The sequence below is a fragment of the Solea senegalensis genome, linkage group LG21 (assembly GCF_019176455.1).
Source record: "Solea senegalensis isolate Sse05_10M linkage group LG21, IFAPA_SoseM_1, whole genome shotgun sequence".
NCBI lineage: Eukaryota > Metazoa > Chordata > Actinopteri > Pleuronectiformes > Soleidae > Solea > Solea senegalensis.
The window spans coordinates 515,514-533,787 of NC_058040.1; the positions used below are offsets into that span (position 1 = coordinate 515,514).

Genomic DNA, 18,274 nt, shown 5'->3' on the forward strand with positions numbered 1-18,274 from the left:
AAATGCTTTGTGTGTGTGTGTCTCTGAGACAGATTCAGCCACACTCTCTGTTCTGCAGCAGCCATTTTAAATCAGAATCAATGGATACAAGCTGGATTCAAATTCACACACACACACACACACACACTATCTTATACTGACCCCTAGAGGAGTGACGCAACATGAGCAAATGAAGTCAACACACAGTCCTTTAATGGTGGTGTAAAAGAGGTGAAATGATACTCTCTCCCACCACCTCAGCTGTGACTATTGTTGATACATTAATTATAAATGACATTAATTATAGTTGTGTCACATTTGGGAAGTAAAATCAAAAAAGTTGCCTAATGTTAATTTACACTTTATATTCAGAGTGAAGCACTGACGCTGAGTAAACCCGGTTAATGACTTTGGGTTTCAAAACTTTAAAAACAGATACACATATGTGCACTAAAATGAGCAGTCGTCAACTCCAAAATGAAACTAAATAACTTAAGTCTGTTCCAATACTTTTAATCACCTAAAACATTATGTTCCTTTACAAATAATGCTATCTTCTATGTGGTGTATCAGATCCAGATGTAAATACCTGGAATTAAAAGCTGAAATGTTCGTCTTTTGTCTCATATTTGATGTCAAACCCAAATGTTGTCTGTCTATGGCAAAAATAAAGGAAGTGGCCGCACTGTGCTAATACTTTTGGAGGGCATTGTATATATATACATATACATATATACTGTATATATATATATACACACATATGTACATTATTGTATAGTTTCATATTCAAACCATTGTTGCCTTAACCTAAATGGAGTTTTGTAAATTGTTTAAATTGTTTAAATTAAAAAGAAAAGAAAAAAAGAAAGCCTTAAAGCAGCGCGCATTGAGAATGAGAGTGATTAGCTGAACGGTGGAGGGATGCTGCACTGTGATTGGCTGAACGGTGGGGGACGCTGCACTGTGATTGGCTGAACGGTGGGGGCTGCTGCACTGTGATTGGCCGCAGCTACTGTCGTTTCCTCCGTGTTACCAATATACTTAAGCACTGACCTACTAACACAGATCCATGAGTCAGTAACCAGTGAGTCCACCTTGAAAGGAAGAGTCCTTGGGAGGAGACTGAGCTCGGTACTCGGGTACTTGTAGCTTTCTATCGCCTCGCTTGATTCGTTGTTGGCTGATGGGAAAGTCACCTGTGGCTGATACGCGGTGGAAAAGCAGAGAGCAGCTCCTCCAGCCGGCGGTTACAACAGGTACCGTTCTGATTTATTAAATAATTAAATATTAAAGCTTTCTTGTCTTATTTTTTTTGCCTCTTCCAGTGATTTGTGCTGTGGAGCAGTGTAGCGCAGCTAACGTTAGCCTTTATTGCACTCTGTTACAGGGTCGTTCGGCTTAAAACAGGAGCTAAATAGCTCGTAAATGTTCCACCAACAGCGAGTTTAAGACATTGTTATAGCGTTGAATGTAAAGTGTAAGTGGTACATGAAGGCCGGAGACTGGATAATGGCTGTTAACAGAGGCATGTATATGTTTGTTTGTTTCTAGTCAGGCACACGGAGGCCTACTATGAGCACGGCTGTTGTAACAGGGTATAAAAACTTGTGTGTGTGTGCGTGCGGGTGCGTGCGCGCGTGTTATGAACGACAGTAAAGACGCCATGTAGCTCGTGTAGTTTGTGTTCGGCTCTCCGGGCGGAGATGGAGCCCGTGTTTCAGTGTCATAAGTAAGCAATGCGATGATGTCATGAACGAGAACGTGCACAGGAACTGATTACAGCATTGGACACGCACGCGCAGCGTATCAGCTGTACCATAAATGTATTATGTATTGATTTAAAAAGTCATATTTTCACACACTCAAAGACACGCGAGGTCCACTTGCCCAAAGTTACCACACCGCAAATATTGCATAATGTCTGCAAGCACACACACACACACACACACACACACATACATGAGTGGCGGTGGGAGGGAGTGACTGTGTTGTGTAACGCGGACACATAAGAGAATGTGGGATGGAGCAAGCATGGTTGGGCCGCTGTCTGTCTGTCTGTCTGTCCGGGCCGGACCCTGTGTCCTCCCCTGTGTTCAGGCGAGAGCGAAGCAGTGTCTCTTACCACGTGTCCTCCAAATGTAGTCCTGATGTCAGAGTGTGTTTCCTCGTTAGAAAAGAGACAAAGGCCAGTGATGATCCAACACTACACCGGCCATGTTGGGGAAAAATCCCCGCTCATCATTTCCACACAATAGGGAAGAGAATCGCTATCAACCAGTATTGTATCAGTCCGATACTGGTCAAAGTCACTGGATCAGATATCATACAGATAAAAATGTAAAATCTGATACAAACCAAAACCCCCATATATAACAGACTGTAAAAATGTCTATTAAAAACTCAGCAGAAGCATTATAGCGGAGTAGTTAATGTCTTCATTTTGAGAGAACAATAATATTTGTTACACAAATAACTCAACACAAATGTGTTGTTAACAGCTTTAAATGGTCAAATGACTGTATCACACGAATGTTGGTATCAGTAGATACTCGAGTTTGTGATATCGGACACAAAACAGTGGTATTCTCCTTTTTACCACACACACACGTGAACAAGAATAACTGATGATGTATTATTTGATTAGAAAATAATCTATGATGATCTATACCATAATAAAACTAAAGTCTTAGGCCACTTTGTCTGTTTTTTGGTCTCTTTTTTGATCAAGATACAACCTGAAAATACAGGAAATATGTGAACACTGTAATAAATAAACACATTCACTTTACAAAACTAACTACTTTCTTCATGACAAGTCATAATTACAAGAGTAATCTTAATACAGAAGAACACAAATGGTGGCAGATTCATTCTCAGATGCCACTTATTGTTAATGTTTTGGTTTAAAGTATGGCTGAAACTGACGATTATTCAATCGATCACAATCGATTCATTGTTGCAGCCCGAGCTTTAATTACAAATACTAAGTCAATGTTAAAAGATACTGTTTGGTTTGATATTGAGAGACACTATATACACCCAAAGCTTTATCTTAATGTAAATGGATTTTATCTAAGAACAAGAAAGTAGTGAGTGTTTGTGCTGGTGCTACAGTCAGTACAGTCAGTTTTTTACACTAACTCCATCTGTCTGAACTCAGTTTGCATAGTTAAGTTCCAAGTGTTGTGATTGTATGAGACACTGACACATAGTCACAGCTTACTTTGCCGTAAATGTCGCCAGGATGCCACAGACACTAGGAACCAGCCTGAGACACAAGCTGTGTCCCAATGGTCGCGGCTGCAAGTGTTGACACTTGAGACAGAAGTCAGACTTCTGTCTCAAGTGTGCAGCCGACAATGCCAGTGTTTCTGTCGGCCGCACACTTCAGACAGAAGTCAGACGCCGTGAGAAATAAGACAGTCTAACTGGCAGCCGCAGGCCATATGCAGCCCCCTAATTACATGTGGCCCACCACCAGATATCATGTGTTTAAACACAATTTCATTTTATTTATTTATTGTAATGATAATAATACGACATTTGCTTGTATTTATCACAGTATTCAATATATTGCCTTCAACATCAAATGATGTAATTTATTACATACTGTATGTATACTGTAAGCCTTACAGTTGTCCGTGTTATAATTGACTTGTTTTTAGATTTATTTCTGTTTTTGATAGTCATAGATTTATTTAGCATCATAAATATGTCATTATGCTGAAGTACACATTTCAAAACAAGCACTTTTACATTGAAATTCTGTGAAATCTCATCATGAATGTCTTTATTGTGACATCATGATGGAATATTGTGATATAAGTTTTAGCTCATATTTCCCACCTGCTACTGAACACTTGTGGTGTCCCTCTTTTTTCTCCAGACCGTCCCCCTCTTGACCAAATTAGACGTTCATTGGCTCTCAGGTGATTTGAATTTGACACCCCTGGTCTAACTCATTTAACTTACAGTTCCCCTTCCTCTCCGAATGAATCCCGCCAGGCTGCACACCGAATGTTAAATGCTGCCTTCCACAGGTCTGAGACTGAGAAGTCCTCTCAAAGACTGTTGGATAGCCTCACCCGATACATTTGTGTAAGAACAAAAACAGACAAACCAGTCATTCAACAGTGAAACAAATAAGTAAAATATGAAATGTTTACTCTTACAATAGCATGTTTGTGTCATTTTAGTGAGTGTGGAGACGGAGCTTCCTTAGTGAATTGCAGAAATGTTTAGAATTTACTTCGTATCAATATTACCCTGCTATTTAAACCTCCTTGTTTCATTATTTCACAGATTTCCTCAAGTGGATGAACTGGATGTGGTAGTTGCCATTAATCTATACACACAGTATGTTGCACAGCTGAAGAGTCGTCGGCATGTTGTCAGTTGTTGACAGTAATATGCAATCAGTCAAACAAGAGGTGGACTCGAGTGAGTCTTACAGTGGAGAAGATGCTCTGGTCCTGGCTGTGGCTCTGCAGGGAGCCAACAGAGACCTGATGGGCTCCCAAAGATCTGCAATTCCATTCAAGGCTAAAACCTCCTGTCGCAGGAAAAGAGAGTTTATCCCAGATGAGAAGAAAGACAACCTTTACTGGGAGAGACGTCGCAAAAACAACGAGGCAGCCAAGCGCTCTAGGGAGAAGCGGCGCATCAACGACATGGTGCTCGAGAACAAGCTGATGGCTCTTGGGGAGGAAAATGCCTCGCTCAAAGCCGAGCTGCTGTCGCTGAAGCTTAAATTCGGCTTGGTGAGCTCGGCTGCATATGCACGAGAGGCTCAGGAGTTGTCCAGCTCCGCGGCAGTCAACCTCTACCAGGAGCTCGTTCCACCCTCTCCTGACCAAGGCTCTTACAGCAGGGACGTGGAACCTCTTCACTTGCGAAGTAGCTGCATATCAGTTATCAAGCATTCACCTCACATGCCTGAGGCATACACTGCAACTCAGGGAACCCTCAGCCTCTGCAGGAGCACACAAGTCAAGCAAGAACCAGCAGAGAATGGCAGCTTTGTACAGGAGAGCAGCAGTCCCTATGAGCTGTACAGAAACTGCATGAGCAGCCCTCTCTCTGGTGTCTGCTCACAGCCCGCCTCCTTCCTGCAGGCCACCAGCTCATCCAGTAACTCCCCCAGGAGCTCTGACGATGGCGCTGTGAGCAAATCGTCAGATGGTGAGGATGAGCAGCAGGTCCCCAAAGGGTTCATGGCGACTGCAGCCGGCCCAACAAGCGTCATTGTATCCACACACAAAGTGCCCGATGCCAGTTCTTCAGCGTTGCCCCATAAACTGCGCATCAAAGCCAGAACCACCCAAATCAAAGTGGAGCCCGTTGACCCTGAATACGAGTTCCCTAGAAGGTCCCGTCCAGTTGGCAGCGTGGAGGTGGGACGCAGCCACAGCACTGGGGACTGTGCGGAGCACACACAGCCTCCTGTGTGTGCTCTGTCAGTGCAGGTCACCAACATGCAGGGTTGGAGCCAGTGCTCTGAGCCGTGGCACAGAAGCAGCACAGAGACACTGTGGGACGTCTACAAGAGCAGCAGACACAGCCCGAGCACCGCCTCCAACACAACCTCTATGGATGTAAGAGAACCTTCCTCGCTGGCTGAGGCCTCGGACCTCGACGCTCTCCCTTTGAAAAGACTGGTGGCAACACAGCAAGGTTCTGTGATTGAGTCGAACAAGAGCGGCGCGCTCCTCTGAATAACGTGTGTGTGTGTGTGTGTTTGTTTTCATTTGCTGTTGCACTGCGTGGTTGTTTTTAGGGTTAAATCATGTTTCACTCACACGAGGACACGGGTGCAAACAAAGGCTACTTTACTGTGTACAATACATCAGCTGATCAGAGCTGTGTCTCTATCACACACACACGGGGCTCAGGGCAAAATACCGTTGAAATTTGCATACCAGGCCCCCGCCTTAAAAACGCCAGTCTGAACTGGCTAGCTCGGCACCTGTAGCACACAATTCTTCGTTTCGTCCTATAGGAACCATGCCAATGTTTGCCAGGGCGACAAGCCAAGAGCTATGCTAACTGACTAGCCTGTTTACAGAACATGGACCTTTTTGGGTTTTTTTCATATATAGAAAATGCCTCACCTGGAAGAAAATGAAGTAGAAACAGGCCCAGATCAGATGGATACAGACATTGTGACATTTGTGGTTGAAAGATGGATTAGATCACAACATCATCTGACAGAAGAGCACACATTTTAATGCATTTGTCCTGTATACGTTTGCGTGTGTGCGTGTCCATCTCCAGGTCCTCCAGTTTCCTCCCAGTCCAATAACATGCAGATTTGGGGATTAGACAAATTGAACACTCTAAATCAGGGGTGTCAAACTCTGGCACGCGGGCTGTATGTGTAATTATATTTGGCCCGCGGGGCCATAACGAATGACCACTGGCCCGCCGGTATTATTCAGCTCCTGTTTCGCTAATATACACGTGTCAATTTCAAACCCCCAGGACAGATGTGGCCAACCACGTCATTTTATGTGGCTGCGAGTGCTTAATTGATCTTAAAAAAGTAATAAATAATAAATCTGTGTTGCTTTAAATAGTGAATTGACTATAAACTACATTTTCACAATGCATGGCAATTATGTTATTATCCACGAAATGACAGCATCCCGCCAATAGATCGCAGTGTTTACATTAGTGTTTAATTACTACTACAAGTGAGATTAAGCAGATTGAGAAATATCCACAAATGATCCTTAAATGTAAAGGTAAAAGATTGATGCCGATAAAAAACACTGTTTCATGAGAAATGGAAAGGCCAAATATGTTTGTGCTTTAAGAAAAAAAAATGGTATTTCTTTTGTGGTATGAGGCGGTGTCGGTAATCAAAGGGTATAATCTACCTTTACACCACGTACATTTAAAAAACTTTGTCCATTTATTTTTAGACAATGTTTTAATCAGATATATCTTAAAAACTAGATCGAGCCCCAAATGTTTCAACTTGAAGTAATGTTTGAGCAAGCATCAAAGTAGAACAAATGTTTTTAATTTTTAAATAATAAACTTATCTATAAAATCTATTTATTTCAGAAATAATTTTTATACAAAACTATATTCTTTTTTCCTATGGAAAAGCTAAAATACAGATTTCTAATGGAAAGACAAAAACAAGCCAAATTAAAACAGGTTTTTTAATAAATTTTTGTTTCGGCCCGTGACCACTCCAAATTTATTAAAATTGGCCTGCGATGGATTTGAGTTTGACACCCCTGCTGTAAACTGTGGATGGTTGTTTGTCTCTATATGTGGCCCTGTGATAGACTGGTGACCTGTCCAGGGTTTGCCCCCCCCATCTTTCACCATATGTCCGGCTGGCCACCAGCTGCCCCGTGACCCCTGAACTATCCAAAAGTCTTCCAAAAAAATAATTCACAGAGGTAAAAAGGTCCTGTTTAAAAAAAAAAAAAAAAAAAAAAAATGAGTTTCCTACCTTCACACAGACAGTTTTTTTTTTCTTTTTCCTCTTAAACTCTATTTCCATTCACTCTGTAACTCACTGCTAGTTGTACAGTAAGTTTTGTTTTCTGCTAACGTTGTCACACTCATGCCTGACACAGAAGGCACAGGGAGCCACAGACTCACTCTCCCACATCAAAGTCCATAGAGAAAATGAGTGATCGGAGCTCAGGAGCTGTTGGTTTAGTGCTGCCCCGTGTGGTCACAATCTGAACAGGCTGAGGTCACAAAATTAGACATTTGAGCGCATGAAGAGAAAAAATCAGAATCGGAATACTATTAAGATATCGCTGACTGTGTGGGTTTTAAACGTGAGATTTCCCTGTGTCTTCAGCGTCCGTGAGAGTGTTTGGTTTCTGACGGTGTTCAACGGTCCTTCACAAAACCTGGTTATTGGGGAGATGTCTGCAGGGGAAGCTTTGAGTTTCAAGCTGATTAAAGTCAGTTTCAGTGAAAACAAACATGTGTTTATAAACCTGCTTCAGCCTGGATCTTTGGTGGATTCAATCACGATATTCCTTGTTCTGTAAACTGCTCACATGACGCTCATCACTGTGTGTTTTTCTTGAACTTTTCTAAAAATGATAACTGCTGTCTGATAACTGAGCTCTAACTATCATTAAACACGTACAGTCACTAAACACTGCTGTGCTCTGCTGTTCTTTATCACCTGCTCATAGCTTTGGTTTTACAGCTCAGACACATGAGGTACCATCAAATATCACCTTCTCTTTAATCTATATCTCATCCATCCCAATTTTTATTTCATGTTTTTAAATAGAAAAAAAAAATCAATTTGAAAAATAATTGTTCAACCCATCTTTATTATATCTTTATATAACTTTAAATGGTTATTTAACAACTTATCATTTTCATCATTGATCACATTTTATTTCGTTAATTATGGCTCTAATGACAAATTCATAATTAAATTAGTCTACAACTATTTTCCAGCTCCATAAATGTGAATGTTTTCTGGTTTCTTTGCTACATTATTACAAATAAATCATTAAAACTGAAGGTTTGACAAACACTGACATTTTATGGCCCCAACAACAGATCAATTTATCTAGAAAATAATAAACCGATAATGAAAGTGATCATTGGTTGCGGCCGTATTATTGATCAATCTATCTTCCATAAGATGAAAACATCTTTGATGAGCCAAGAAAATGTTAAATAATTCAAATCAAAATGGATAAATCGATGATCAAAATAGTTTGCAATAAATTAAATAATCATTTGTCACAGCAATACAACTACTAAGTGTGAATTGGACTGGCTGAGTGGTTGTCATGGTAATGTAAGGACAGACAGACAGACAGACAGGGAATCCTTTATTGTAAATCATGAGATTCTTCAATCATTGCAGCAGCGAAAGGCGAAATGGAGCTTCTTTTTCCTCTTTCTTTAGAATTAGCATCAGTTTCCGCAACAGCTAGAAAAAATAGAACTGTGAGAGACATCAGGACTGATCTGTCTGGTCGTGGTCAAACCATGTGACCTGACTGCGGTGACTGTGAGTGACTGACGCTTGTATTCAACAGAGAGCAACAGATGCAAGCTCACACAGCATCATCTCTGCTGCACATTCATTGCCAAACAGGTGTGTGTGTGTGTGTAACTGGACTTCAGTCTTAATCTCCAGTTTTCTGTTCAAGAGAACAGCTCGAGTCCACAGAAGCTCCTTTAAATGTTCTTCTGTGTAAATGATTCATTCATGAACAAAAACATGTATGTGCTATTGCTTTAGATTTTGTGGTGGCATGAGGTCAGTGTGTATGTGGTTTTTCAACTCAAACAAACAATAAAACATAGGTATAATGATATAAAACACAGACTTTTCATTTGTTTTTGGTAATGCATGTTTATTATTTATTATCTTTATCTTTACTGTCTTTGCTGCTGTAATGTAAATTTATTTCTAAATCTTATCTTATCTTAGACACTATCACCACTTCTCTGCTATGCAATTTTTTAAAGAAACTTAAAGTAACTTAATTTCAGGAATGATGCTGTTTAAGGTTTAAAAATAACATTTTTACCCAACAAATTCAAGGTCATCACTGATTCAGAACTGTCTTATCTAAATCTATAACTATAACTAATTCAATTATCATATACAGTATCTGCTCCTGGTCTCTTTCTTCTGTCTCTACCTCACCCCCCTCTTCCACTTTCCCTCCCCCACCTCTCCTCTGTCCCCCATATTTCCTTTCACCCCAACCGATGGAGGCAGATGCTGCATGTTTGCCGTCCACAGGATCCTCCATTACAAACCACAAATACAAAACATACAGAGCCAGGTCACATACTCAGAAACAACAGTCAGGACAGACATACGGTGCATATTTATGATCCATAGGCTTGATGTTATTTAACTGTTCGCTGATTCTGGTTCAGGAACACGGTGGATTGGTGGATGAAAGAATGTTTCGATGTATTGTATTTAAATGTGGGGATTCTGAATCGTCTGTTTGAGGGGAAAAGTTGGTTTTCACTGGACACAGGACATGAAGTTAGCTTTTTCACTGGTTGACCGATGATGTTTGCACAGAAGAAAAAAAGTCAGGCAAAATTTTTTTAAAAAATCTGGCACAAGAAAAAAAAAGTCAGGCAAAAAAATGAAAAAAAAATCTGGCACAAGAAAAAAAGTAAGGCAAAAAAAAAAAATGACACAAGAAAATAAAAGTAAGGCAAAAAAAAATCTGGCACAAGAAAAAAAAAGCCCCAAAAAAATCCGGCACAAGAAAAAAAAGTAAGGCAAAAATGTTTTAAAAAGTCCCTGACTTTTTTTTCTTGTGCCAGATTTTCTTTTTTTGGGGGGGCAGTTTTTTTTTCTTTTTAAAAATAAAATTGAATTTCCAGAGTTAATGAGTGATTATGGTCCGAATCACTGATTTATTTCTTTATTTACATGTACAGTATGAGCTTATGGCTTCTGCGCTGACAGCAGGTCACGTGACGACATCACGTGACTGGGTTGAAAGTTGAAAGTCACACGGGCAGCACTGCAGCTCGGCATCATGGCGGCCCTGTTAGTGCGCAGAACCCTGTCACAAGCCTTCAATGTGCCGGCGGCAGAGCGAGGCAGCGTGTGCCGGTCCGCGGCAGCTCTGTCCCGCTTCAGACAGCCACTTGTCTCCGGAGCAGCGGCGCCGTGTCCGCGGCTCTACGGTCCCGGAGCGGCGGCGCGACACTACACTTCCGACCCGAAGGACGACCTGCGCGTCCGGTACCTGGACGGAGAAGACAACGGTTAGTTCACAACTTTTCAGTGTTGTTTCGTACAGTCGTTGCTATTGTAGCCTGCTAAATGTTTATGTTTACCTTACTAACTAATAACCAGCAGTCACGTTGTCATGAAATCAATAATAAAAACAACAGACATAACAAGCCGGTGTTAAATCACAATATAACATGTGATCCTGGCAGACAATGCTTGTGTTTTACATGTGTGAGATTGTGTCATTACATGTTTATAAATGTCTTTCACACTGTCTGTCAGGTATCGTCGTCATTGGGATAAATCGACCAAAAGCCAAAAATGCCATTAGCAAGAATCTGGTCAAGTTGGTATGTATAATGTTATTATTATTATTATTGTTATTGTTATTGTTATTGTTATTATTATTATTATTATTATTGTTATTATTTACACTTCACACTGATATTAAACTGATCATTTGAAGTGTGGTTGTAAGAGTTGCTGACAAATACAGCGTGTTTCCATCATGGTACAGTTGGGTTTGTTACAGTACGACAACAGCGGGGCAGCTTGTTTCTTTCTGCCTGGTTTGAGGCTGTTTGTATGAGCATTGATCAAACACTGGTCACAAGAGAGTGACGCTACCACACTGTACCATTACCCCGGTAACCCAAGGGAAGGGTACTGAACAATAGAAGTATTGGGGCTGGTTATTTTTGGTGTTATTCCTAATGGAAAAGTCCAAAAACAATTTGCACCGTACCAAACTTGGTGGAAACACGGCTGTCGTCCGGCACACTGGCATGGTTAGGGACCATATTTTCACTTTTACCGTTACTGAAAATAACGGTAAACATTCGGGAACACTCGGAAAAACAGGTTTTAACAAAAACTTACTGTATAAAGTGAGCAGCTTCATCCACGTCAGCTGTAAATGCAGATTTTTCTCTGTGGGAGAGTGAGACGTTTACAATCTTCAGTTTCCAGCCAGAAAAGTAGAAAAGTCTACTGATGAGATGAAACTGACAAAAATCTGCAAATTTGCAAATATATTCCTGCATGACTTTGCAGAAGTCTGTGATGACTCATCGTGAATGTCCTGTCCAAGCACTGCACCATTACCAACACACAGCTAACACATGTACCTGAGCTAAAAGCAACAGCACATATTATTTTGTCTTTCAGATGTTTGAGGCTGTGGAGGACATTAAGAAGAATAACAAAGTCCGCAGTGTCATTTTTTGTAGTTTGGTTCCTGGGATCTTCTGTGCAGGTAGATTTATCCACCTCGTATTCCCATGTGTTACGTTAAAATGGAGACGTTTACTCCACAATGCTAACGTTGTCTCTCTCTGAGTGCAGGTGCAGACCTGAAGGAGCGAGCTAAGATGCATCAGAGTGAAGTGGGTCCATTTGTGTCCAAAGCCAGAGCGCTCATCACAGAACTGGGTAAAGATGAATATTTCTACCAGCATCGATGTTGTCATCAGTCATTTAAAATAGAGTGACGCAATAGAAAAATGTTCTCAAGCAAAAAGGAAGTGCAATCATAATGTGTGGAGAGCACCATCTTTCACTCAGTGTGGTGCAATATGCTGCCTCACAAGATACAATAAATTTTATTATTTTATTCCACCTGAGAGGGCGCTATAGAGCCCTTGAGCAATGTACGGATCCAGGAACTATGCCAATATCGCATTTTCACCAGACCTGACCTCTGTGCCGTTTCAGGGGTTTTTATGACCACAAACCCACAGATATGATGATAATCTGAAGGATAACAATAGGTGCTTGGGCTTTAATTATAGAATAATAATAATGACAATAATACGACTGTTGGTGAAAATCAAACAGAAGTCTCAGGTCAAAGGTCAGGTCAGGTCAGGTCAGGTCCTTCTGGGTTTGGACCTCTCTCTACATATGATGGTTTCAGTAACGCAGCATGAAAGAGGGTCTCACAGTGTCCGACATGAATGTGAACCCTGTTGATTGGTACTGTTTTGATCCAGGTAACCTGCCGGTACCAACCATCGCTGCCATTGATGGAGCTGCTTTAGGAGGAGGCCTGGAAATGGCCCTGGCCTGTGACATCAGAATTGCTTGTAAGTCGCGCGTGTGTTTGGACTGTGAACACAACACTGTTCATGTCTATAACAGCAGAATATGTCAGAGATTGTTGACCATGGTATGAGTGTGGGAGTGAATGGTTGTGTTTATTCACTTGTTCACTCAAAGTGACTTTACAGCACAGTTTTACCATCTAGAGCTGAAACAATTACTCAATGAATCCGTTTGAAGCTTTTTATCATTATTAAAAACAAGATTTCTGATTATTTCAGCTTCTTAAATGTGAATATATTCTTCATTTCTATGCTCCACATAACAAAAAAGTCGTTAAAACTGAATCATTTTGGTTTGTGGACAAAAACCAGACGTTGGAGAACGTCGTCATTTCCAGGTTTGACAAACACGGATCGATGTTTTGTGACGTTTTCTGACATTTTATGAACCAAACGATGACTCGAAAATAATCGACAGATTAATAAAGTTAGTTGCAGTCATTCACTGACACAGCTCATCTGTGTGCAGTGAAGTGTCTTGCTCAAGGGCACAACAGCATGTTGAATCTGACTCACAACCTTCCAGGGGGACATATTACAACATTATTCCATGCAATCGTTTAATGTAAATTTGCAAGTGAAATGTTATTAGAAAAAAGGTTTTTCTTGGACACACTTTTGTTTTGTGTCGTTAAGAAAAGTCCAGTGAAATCAATAATACTGATTTTACTCTTGTGTCTTTGCAGCCAATGCTGCGAAAATGGGACTAGTGGAAACTAAACTTGCAATTATTCCTGGAGCTGGTAAGGTCGCTTTTTAACTTCATAATTAAACAAACGTTTGTGAGGCTGTGTTCCATTTCGGTTTCTCGTGTCCCGTGCAGGTGGCACGCAGCGTCTCCCCAGGCTGATAGGTGTCTCTCGTGCTAAGGAGCTCATCTTTGCTGCCAGGGTGGTGGACGGCACAGAAGCGAGTCGTCTGGGTCTGGTCAGTCAGTCAGTGGAGCAGAATAAGAGTGGAGATGCCGCTTATCTCCAGGCGCTGGAGCTGGCACGCGAGATCAACCCTCAGGTAACGAAGCTGCGCGCAGAGAGAAGAACGTGAATGATTTAGATTTGAGGTCATGGATAAAGCACGAGCCTTTGCTGCAGCACATGTATGATAACGTTCCACTCATTCAAACAATAATGTAAAGCACGTAATGTCTGATGCTCACAGGGTCCGATTGCAGTGAGGATGGCAAAACTGGCCATTAACCAGGGAATCGAGGTAAGTCTGTAGAATATATACAGTTTACTGCTCAGACCTTTTATTATGAGAAAGAGAAATAAAAGGAGAATTAATAATAAAGAGAGGATTTCTCTTACAGGTGGATTTAGCTACAGGTCTGGCCATTGAAGAGGCGTGCTACGCCCAGGTGAGAACACCGACACCCTCTACTGTTCACTGCAGTGTTATATGTATCCAGTACATTTCTATGCACTTGTTTCCTGTTTTATCCGGGCTGGAGCCGAGCCTGCACACCAGGATTATCCGCTTGTTATTATAAGTTGTGATGACAGAATCAGAGCTAAGATGAGAGACACGAGTTCAAAGTCTTCCACGACCGCGCGTTCATCAGTGCACTCGTGTGACTGTGTCGGTCTGAAAATAACTCGCGGTCAGACGCCAGTGTTGGTGCATTGTTATCTGGACGCAGCAGAGAGCCACTGCACCATCCATCAACAAAAAGCTGCTCTGAATGCTGTTATTTCGTAGTTGTGTAGTGCAGACATGATTTGTATCATGTGAGTCTGAGTGTTCCCGCGTTCTCATGTCTTTAAAGTTCCTTTAGACTTTTCTGTCGTCTTCTTTGGGCACGAGCTGATCCATTTTCAGTTTCCAGTTTCTCACATTTGTCTTTTAACCCTTAGAACACACAGCATTTCAGCTGCTTTTTTTCCATTACTATGTTTAAACATACAGTATGTACAGAGGCTGTAAGACATTTTTATTTCTTTTTAACACAATATATAAACTATATAAACACACCTGAGCAAGAAGTTCTCAAAATGTTTATAATCAGATTGGATTTGTGAAATTTGGATATATGTCGACGTTCACTCGGCTCGTTTTTATGAAGAAAAACAAAAACTATTATTATTGTAGTTATAATATACGACTATTGTGACCCCCCCCCCAAGATGTCCATTTAAGGGGTTGTGTATTATTTCCACGGCAATTTACTGAGGGTGCACAGATCTGCACCTGGCTTTTACAAGGAATTCAGGCAATGAATGCAACCCCACCTCACCATGTGCCCTGATCTGTGGAGCATGATCTTTAACTTTTGTTTACTTGTTGCTTAAGGGCAACATTTTTTTCACAGACTTCGAGAATAAAGTCTTAATTTATGAGGTTAAAGTTGTAAATTTACGAGATTAGTCATGAGAATAAAGTCTTAAATTTACGAGATTAAAGTCGTAAATTTACAAGAATAAATTCATTTAGTTTTAAGAGATTTAAATTGTAATTTTACATTTAGGCGATTAATCTCATAAATTAAGACTTTTTTCTCACTTTTCATAAAAAGGTGACGTTGTCTTTCAGTCGTGAGAGATTCAGCATTCATGCGTGCATGTGTGTGTGTGTTGTGTTTCAGGTGATACCAACTAAAGATCGAGTGGAGGGTTTGACTGCGTTCAAGGAGAAGCGGCGTCCTCAGTTCAGGGGCGAGTGAAGGCGGCACTGACGAGCTGCTCCTGAGTTCTGCCTTCAGTTGGGACTCTTCCACTGCTTCCAACATCTTCATGGTTGAAACTGTACACGTCGACACATGAACTGTGCAGTCTCAACTCCACACCGCGGGGGACGACGAGTGCAGGACGCTGGGCTTGATCCTGGCTGTCCTTTCAACTCTCACTCACGAGTATTTTTGAGAAAGCGAGCGAATCCACCACTCACGAAACTTAGAAACTGTGCAACTGAAGCTGATTCAGTGGAAGTTAGTAACTGCACTCCCCCCCCTCCTCCTCCTCATCTAGTGAACTAATCCAAGAGATATTAACATTCTCATTACAGTTGTGTGAATGCTGCACACGAGAGCTGCTTTTTTCATTTTGGACAAAGTTCCATCTGTTCAGACGTCACAGCTGCATGAAATCATTGCATATTAATTACATTTAATGAACACATGCAGAGGTATGAAGCTCTTCTAGACTTGGTATTAATAATAAAATCTGTCCTGATTGTGTGAACACACCTGGACAGATGTTATACCAGGTCTGAATGGAGCCAAAGACACTGTGATCCACGATGAAGACAAAAAAAATGCATTAATTATGATCAGAGTCCCATTTTGAACAAATGTGCTCTGGTGTCATTAGGACGCCGTGAATAACGTGTTGTACAGTGAATAAAAGTATGAACATGAAGGTCTTTGTGGCGTCTTTGACGACGACACAGGCTCACGTGCCTTTGGTTCACCTTGGTGGTGAGATGGGAAAATAAATATTTACCTGAATTATTATGAATAATTGTACGTTTCCATGTGGTTTGAATGCTCAGAGGACACAGACATGTCTTTAACTCCCACACAGCTAAAATGCGTTTTTAATCATGTTTCGTTAGGAAATGATTTTCTTGGTGATGACAACCATTTCCTAGTAGTGAACAGGGTTAGGCGTAGTAACGGTGCTCAACCTATGGTTGGGTTTAGTCATAAAAAGATCACGGTGTTTTCCTCCCCACACAAACACTAGACTGTCCTCACAGATCTGAAACTGCAGTTGATTTGTGTGGAAACGTCAGTTTTAGGAGGCAGGTGCACACACACACACACACACGGGTTTGCACAGGTATTCTTGTTAGGACACTTCAGTGGCTAACGTGTGTGAAGTACGATGGCAGTGAATCGTTGCTGATCATGTGTTCGTCCCTTGACTCTCACTTGTCCACATGTAGGTGGAATCATGACTGTATATAACAATCAAAGCCTCATCTGTGACCCTTTGTTTCTTCACTGGTCCGAGTCCAGTCATCCTGAAACACCACACGCACGCACACACACGCACACACACACACACACACTCTTTTCCTCGAGTTGCCTTTCTTTTGTGTACGACGTGTGTTTTTTTGTCTATTTGCTAATGAGTGCGTCAGCGTCTGTGGAGCTGATGTGAGATCTTGAGTTTCAGAGGTGGGAGTTGCTGGAACAGTTTCTTAGTCACACGGTTGTTCTTCTGTGAACTGTGAAACAGCTGTTTATTATTATTGTACCACAGAATAATAATAATTATAATAATAAAAAGAAATCCATTGACCTGAATACATTTTATTAGCACAAGTTAATTATTATTTTGGTTTTGAGTGTGTTTTGTGTTTTCAATTTTATTTGAAGCTTAAAAATCTTTGCGTGGAGGCATCTACAGTATGTTAACTATAATGAGGTGTTTCCTTCTGTTATGTTGCTTATTCTGTTTCATATATATATATATATATATATATATATATATATATATATATATATATATTCATATATATTCATATTCATATATATATATATATATACATATATATACATATATATATATATATATATATATATATATATATATATATATACATACATATACATATATATATATGCAGTCTTTTATAAAGTGTAGGGATATAGGGATACCAGAAAATGACTGGTAGAAGTTGAAGTCACTTTTTTTTACAATATTACTTAAGCAAAATACTTAAAGTATATGACATTTGCTGTACTTAAGTATCAAAAGTCATTTTCTGATATAAGTTTTATTTTTTATAGTATTTAAAAAAGTGAGGACTTAGGACAGAGCAATGGCAGCTCAGTGTCCTTGAGCAAGACACTAGAAAAGATGTGTGTTTTTATTTGGTAGTAACAAAGATGGAAGAAATGTAGTAGAGTAAAAGTCACTAGAAATATAAATAACAAAGTAGAGATACCTGACGTGTGGTTGTCTGAACCTCTGAATTGGCCTCTTATTTGAGTTCAAACACACAGTGTCTGCAGGAATCTGCCTGACACAGCGATGAAGAACCTTTAATGAAGCACTTCTTGTTGCTTTGATGATGCTGGGCTTATCCTACGGTCCACTCCAGGTGTGACCTTGTGACTCAGTGAGTGCAGCTGTGCATCATAAATGCTCACATCTCTGACGATGGCCACGGATATTTAACACGTTCATCAGAAAAAATGATAAAACGCTCTCCTGTCGTGTCTAACAATAGCCACAGTATCAGTATCATGTTGCTCTGCAGTGTACATCCATTCTGGGCTTTAGATTTAATAGACGTCGTTTCAGAAAGGTCACGTTTGTCAGAAGAGAGAAAAAGTCCAAGAACACAGCGGCTGATGTGTCACTGTGTCAGTAGAAGCTGGAGGAAAATGGTGATGATGAGAATATGAGACTGTCATAATAATGCGAGTGATGATCCCACTTTGACTGAGACATTAGCAGGAGTTGGAGGCTGAGAGAGTGAACAGCAGGAAGCGTCCGCACCATCACCAGGAGCAACACAAAGGTTC

General features: G+C 40.7%; 2 protein-coding genes across 3 annotated transcripts; both read left to right on the forward strand.

Moving 5' to 3' along the window:
• Positions 1–1,018: 1,018 nt before the first annotated feature.
• Positions 1,019–7,326, forward strand: nfil3 (nuclear factor, interleukin 3 regulated). Of its 2 annotated transcripts, XM_044012796.1 has the most exons (3): positions 1,019–1,235; positions 3,866–4,077; positions 4,282–7,326. In XM_044012796.1, exon 3 carries the CDS (start codon positions 4,365–4,367, stop codon positions 5,691–5,693), a length of 1,329 nt encoding a protein of 442 aa, XP_043868731.1. In that variant the 5' UTR covers positions 1,019–1,235; positions 3,866–4,077; positions 4,282–4,364; the 3' UTR covers positions 5,694–7,326. The 2 variants fall into 2 exon arrangements, with proteins under 2 accessions (XP_043868731.1, XP_043868730.1); XM_044012795.1 differs by lacking the exon at positions 3,866–4,077.
• A 3,120-nt stretch (positions 7,327–10,446) lies between these two features.
• Positions 10,447–16,256, forward strand: auh (AU RNA binding protein/enoyl-CoA hydratase). Its single transcript, XM_044013010.1, has 10 exons — positions 10,447–10,731; positions 10,982–11,049; positions 11,867–11,954; positions 12,044–12,130; positions 12,691–12,783; positions 13,488–13,544; positions 13,625–13,812; positions 13,960–14,010; positions 14,111–14,158; positions 15,383–16,256. The coding sequence occupies exons 1-10, from the start codon at positions 10,500–10,502 to the stop codon at positions 15,458–15,460; spliced, it is 990 nt and encodes a 329-aa protein (XP_043868945.1). The 5' UTR covers positions 10,447–10,499; the 3' UTR covers positions 15,461–16,256.
• The last annotated feature ends 2,018 nt before the right edge of the window (positions 16,257–18,274 follow it).

Coding starts and splice junctions, on each gene's coding strand:
- auh (XM_044013010.1), top strand. CDS start 10,500: ATGGCGGCCCTGTTAGTGCGCAGAACCCTGTCACAAGCCTTCAATGTG. Junction 11,050..11,866: donor GCAAGAATCTGGTCAAGTTG/GTATGTATAATG, acceptor TTTGTCTTTCAG/ATGTTTGAGGCTGTGGAGGA. Junction 14,159..15,382: donor AAGAGGCGTGCTACGCCCAG/GTGAGAACACCG, acceptor GTTGTGTTTCAG/GTGATACCAACTAAAGATCG.
- nfil3 (XM_044012796.1), top strand. CDS start 4,365: ATGTTGTCAGTTGTTGACAGTAATATGCAATCAGTCAAACAAGAGGTG.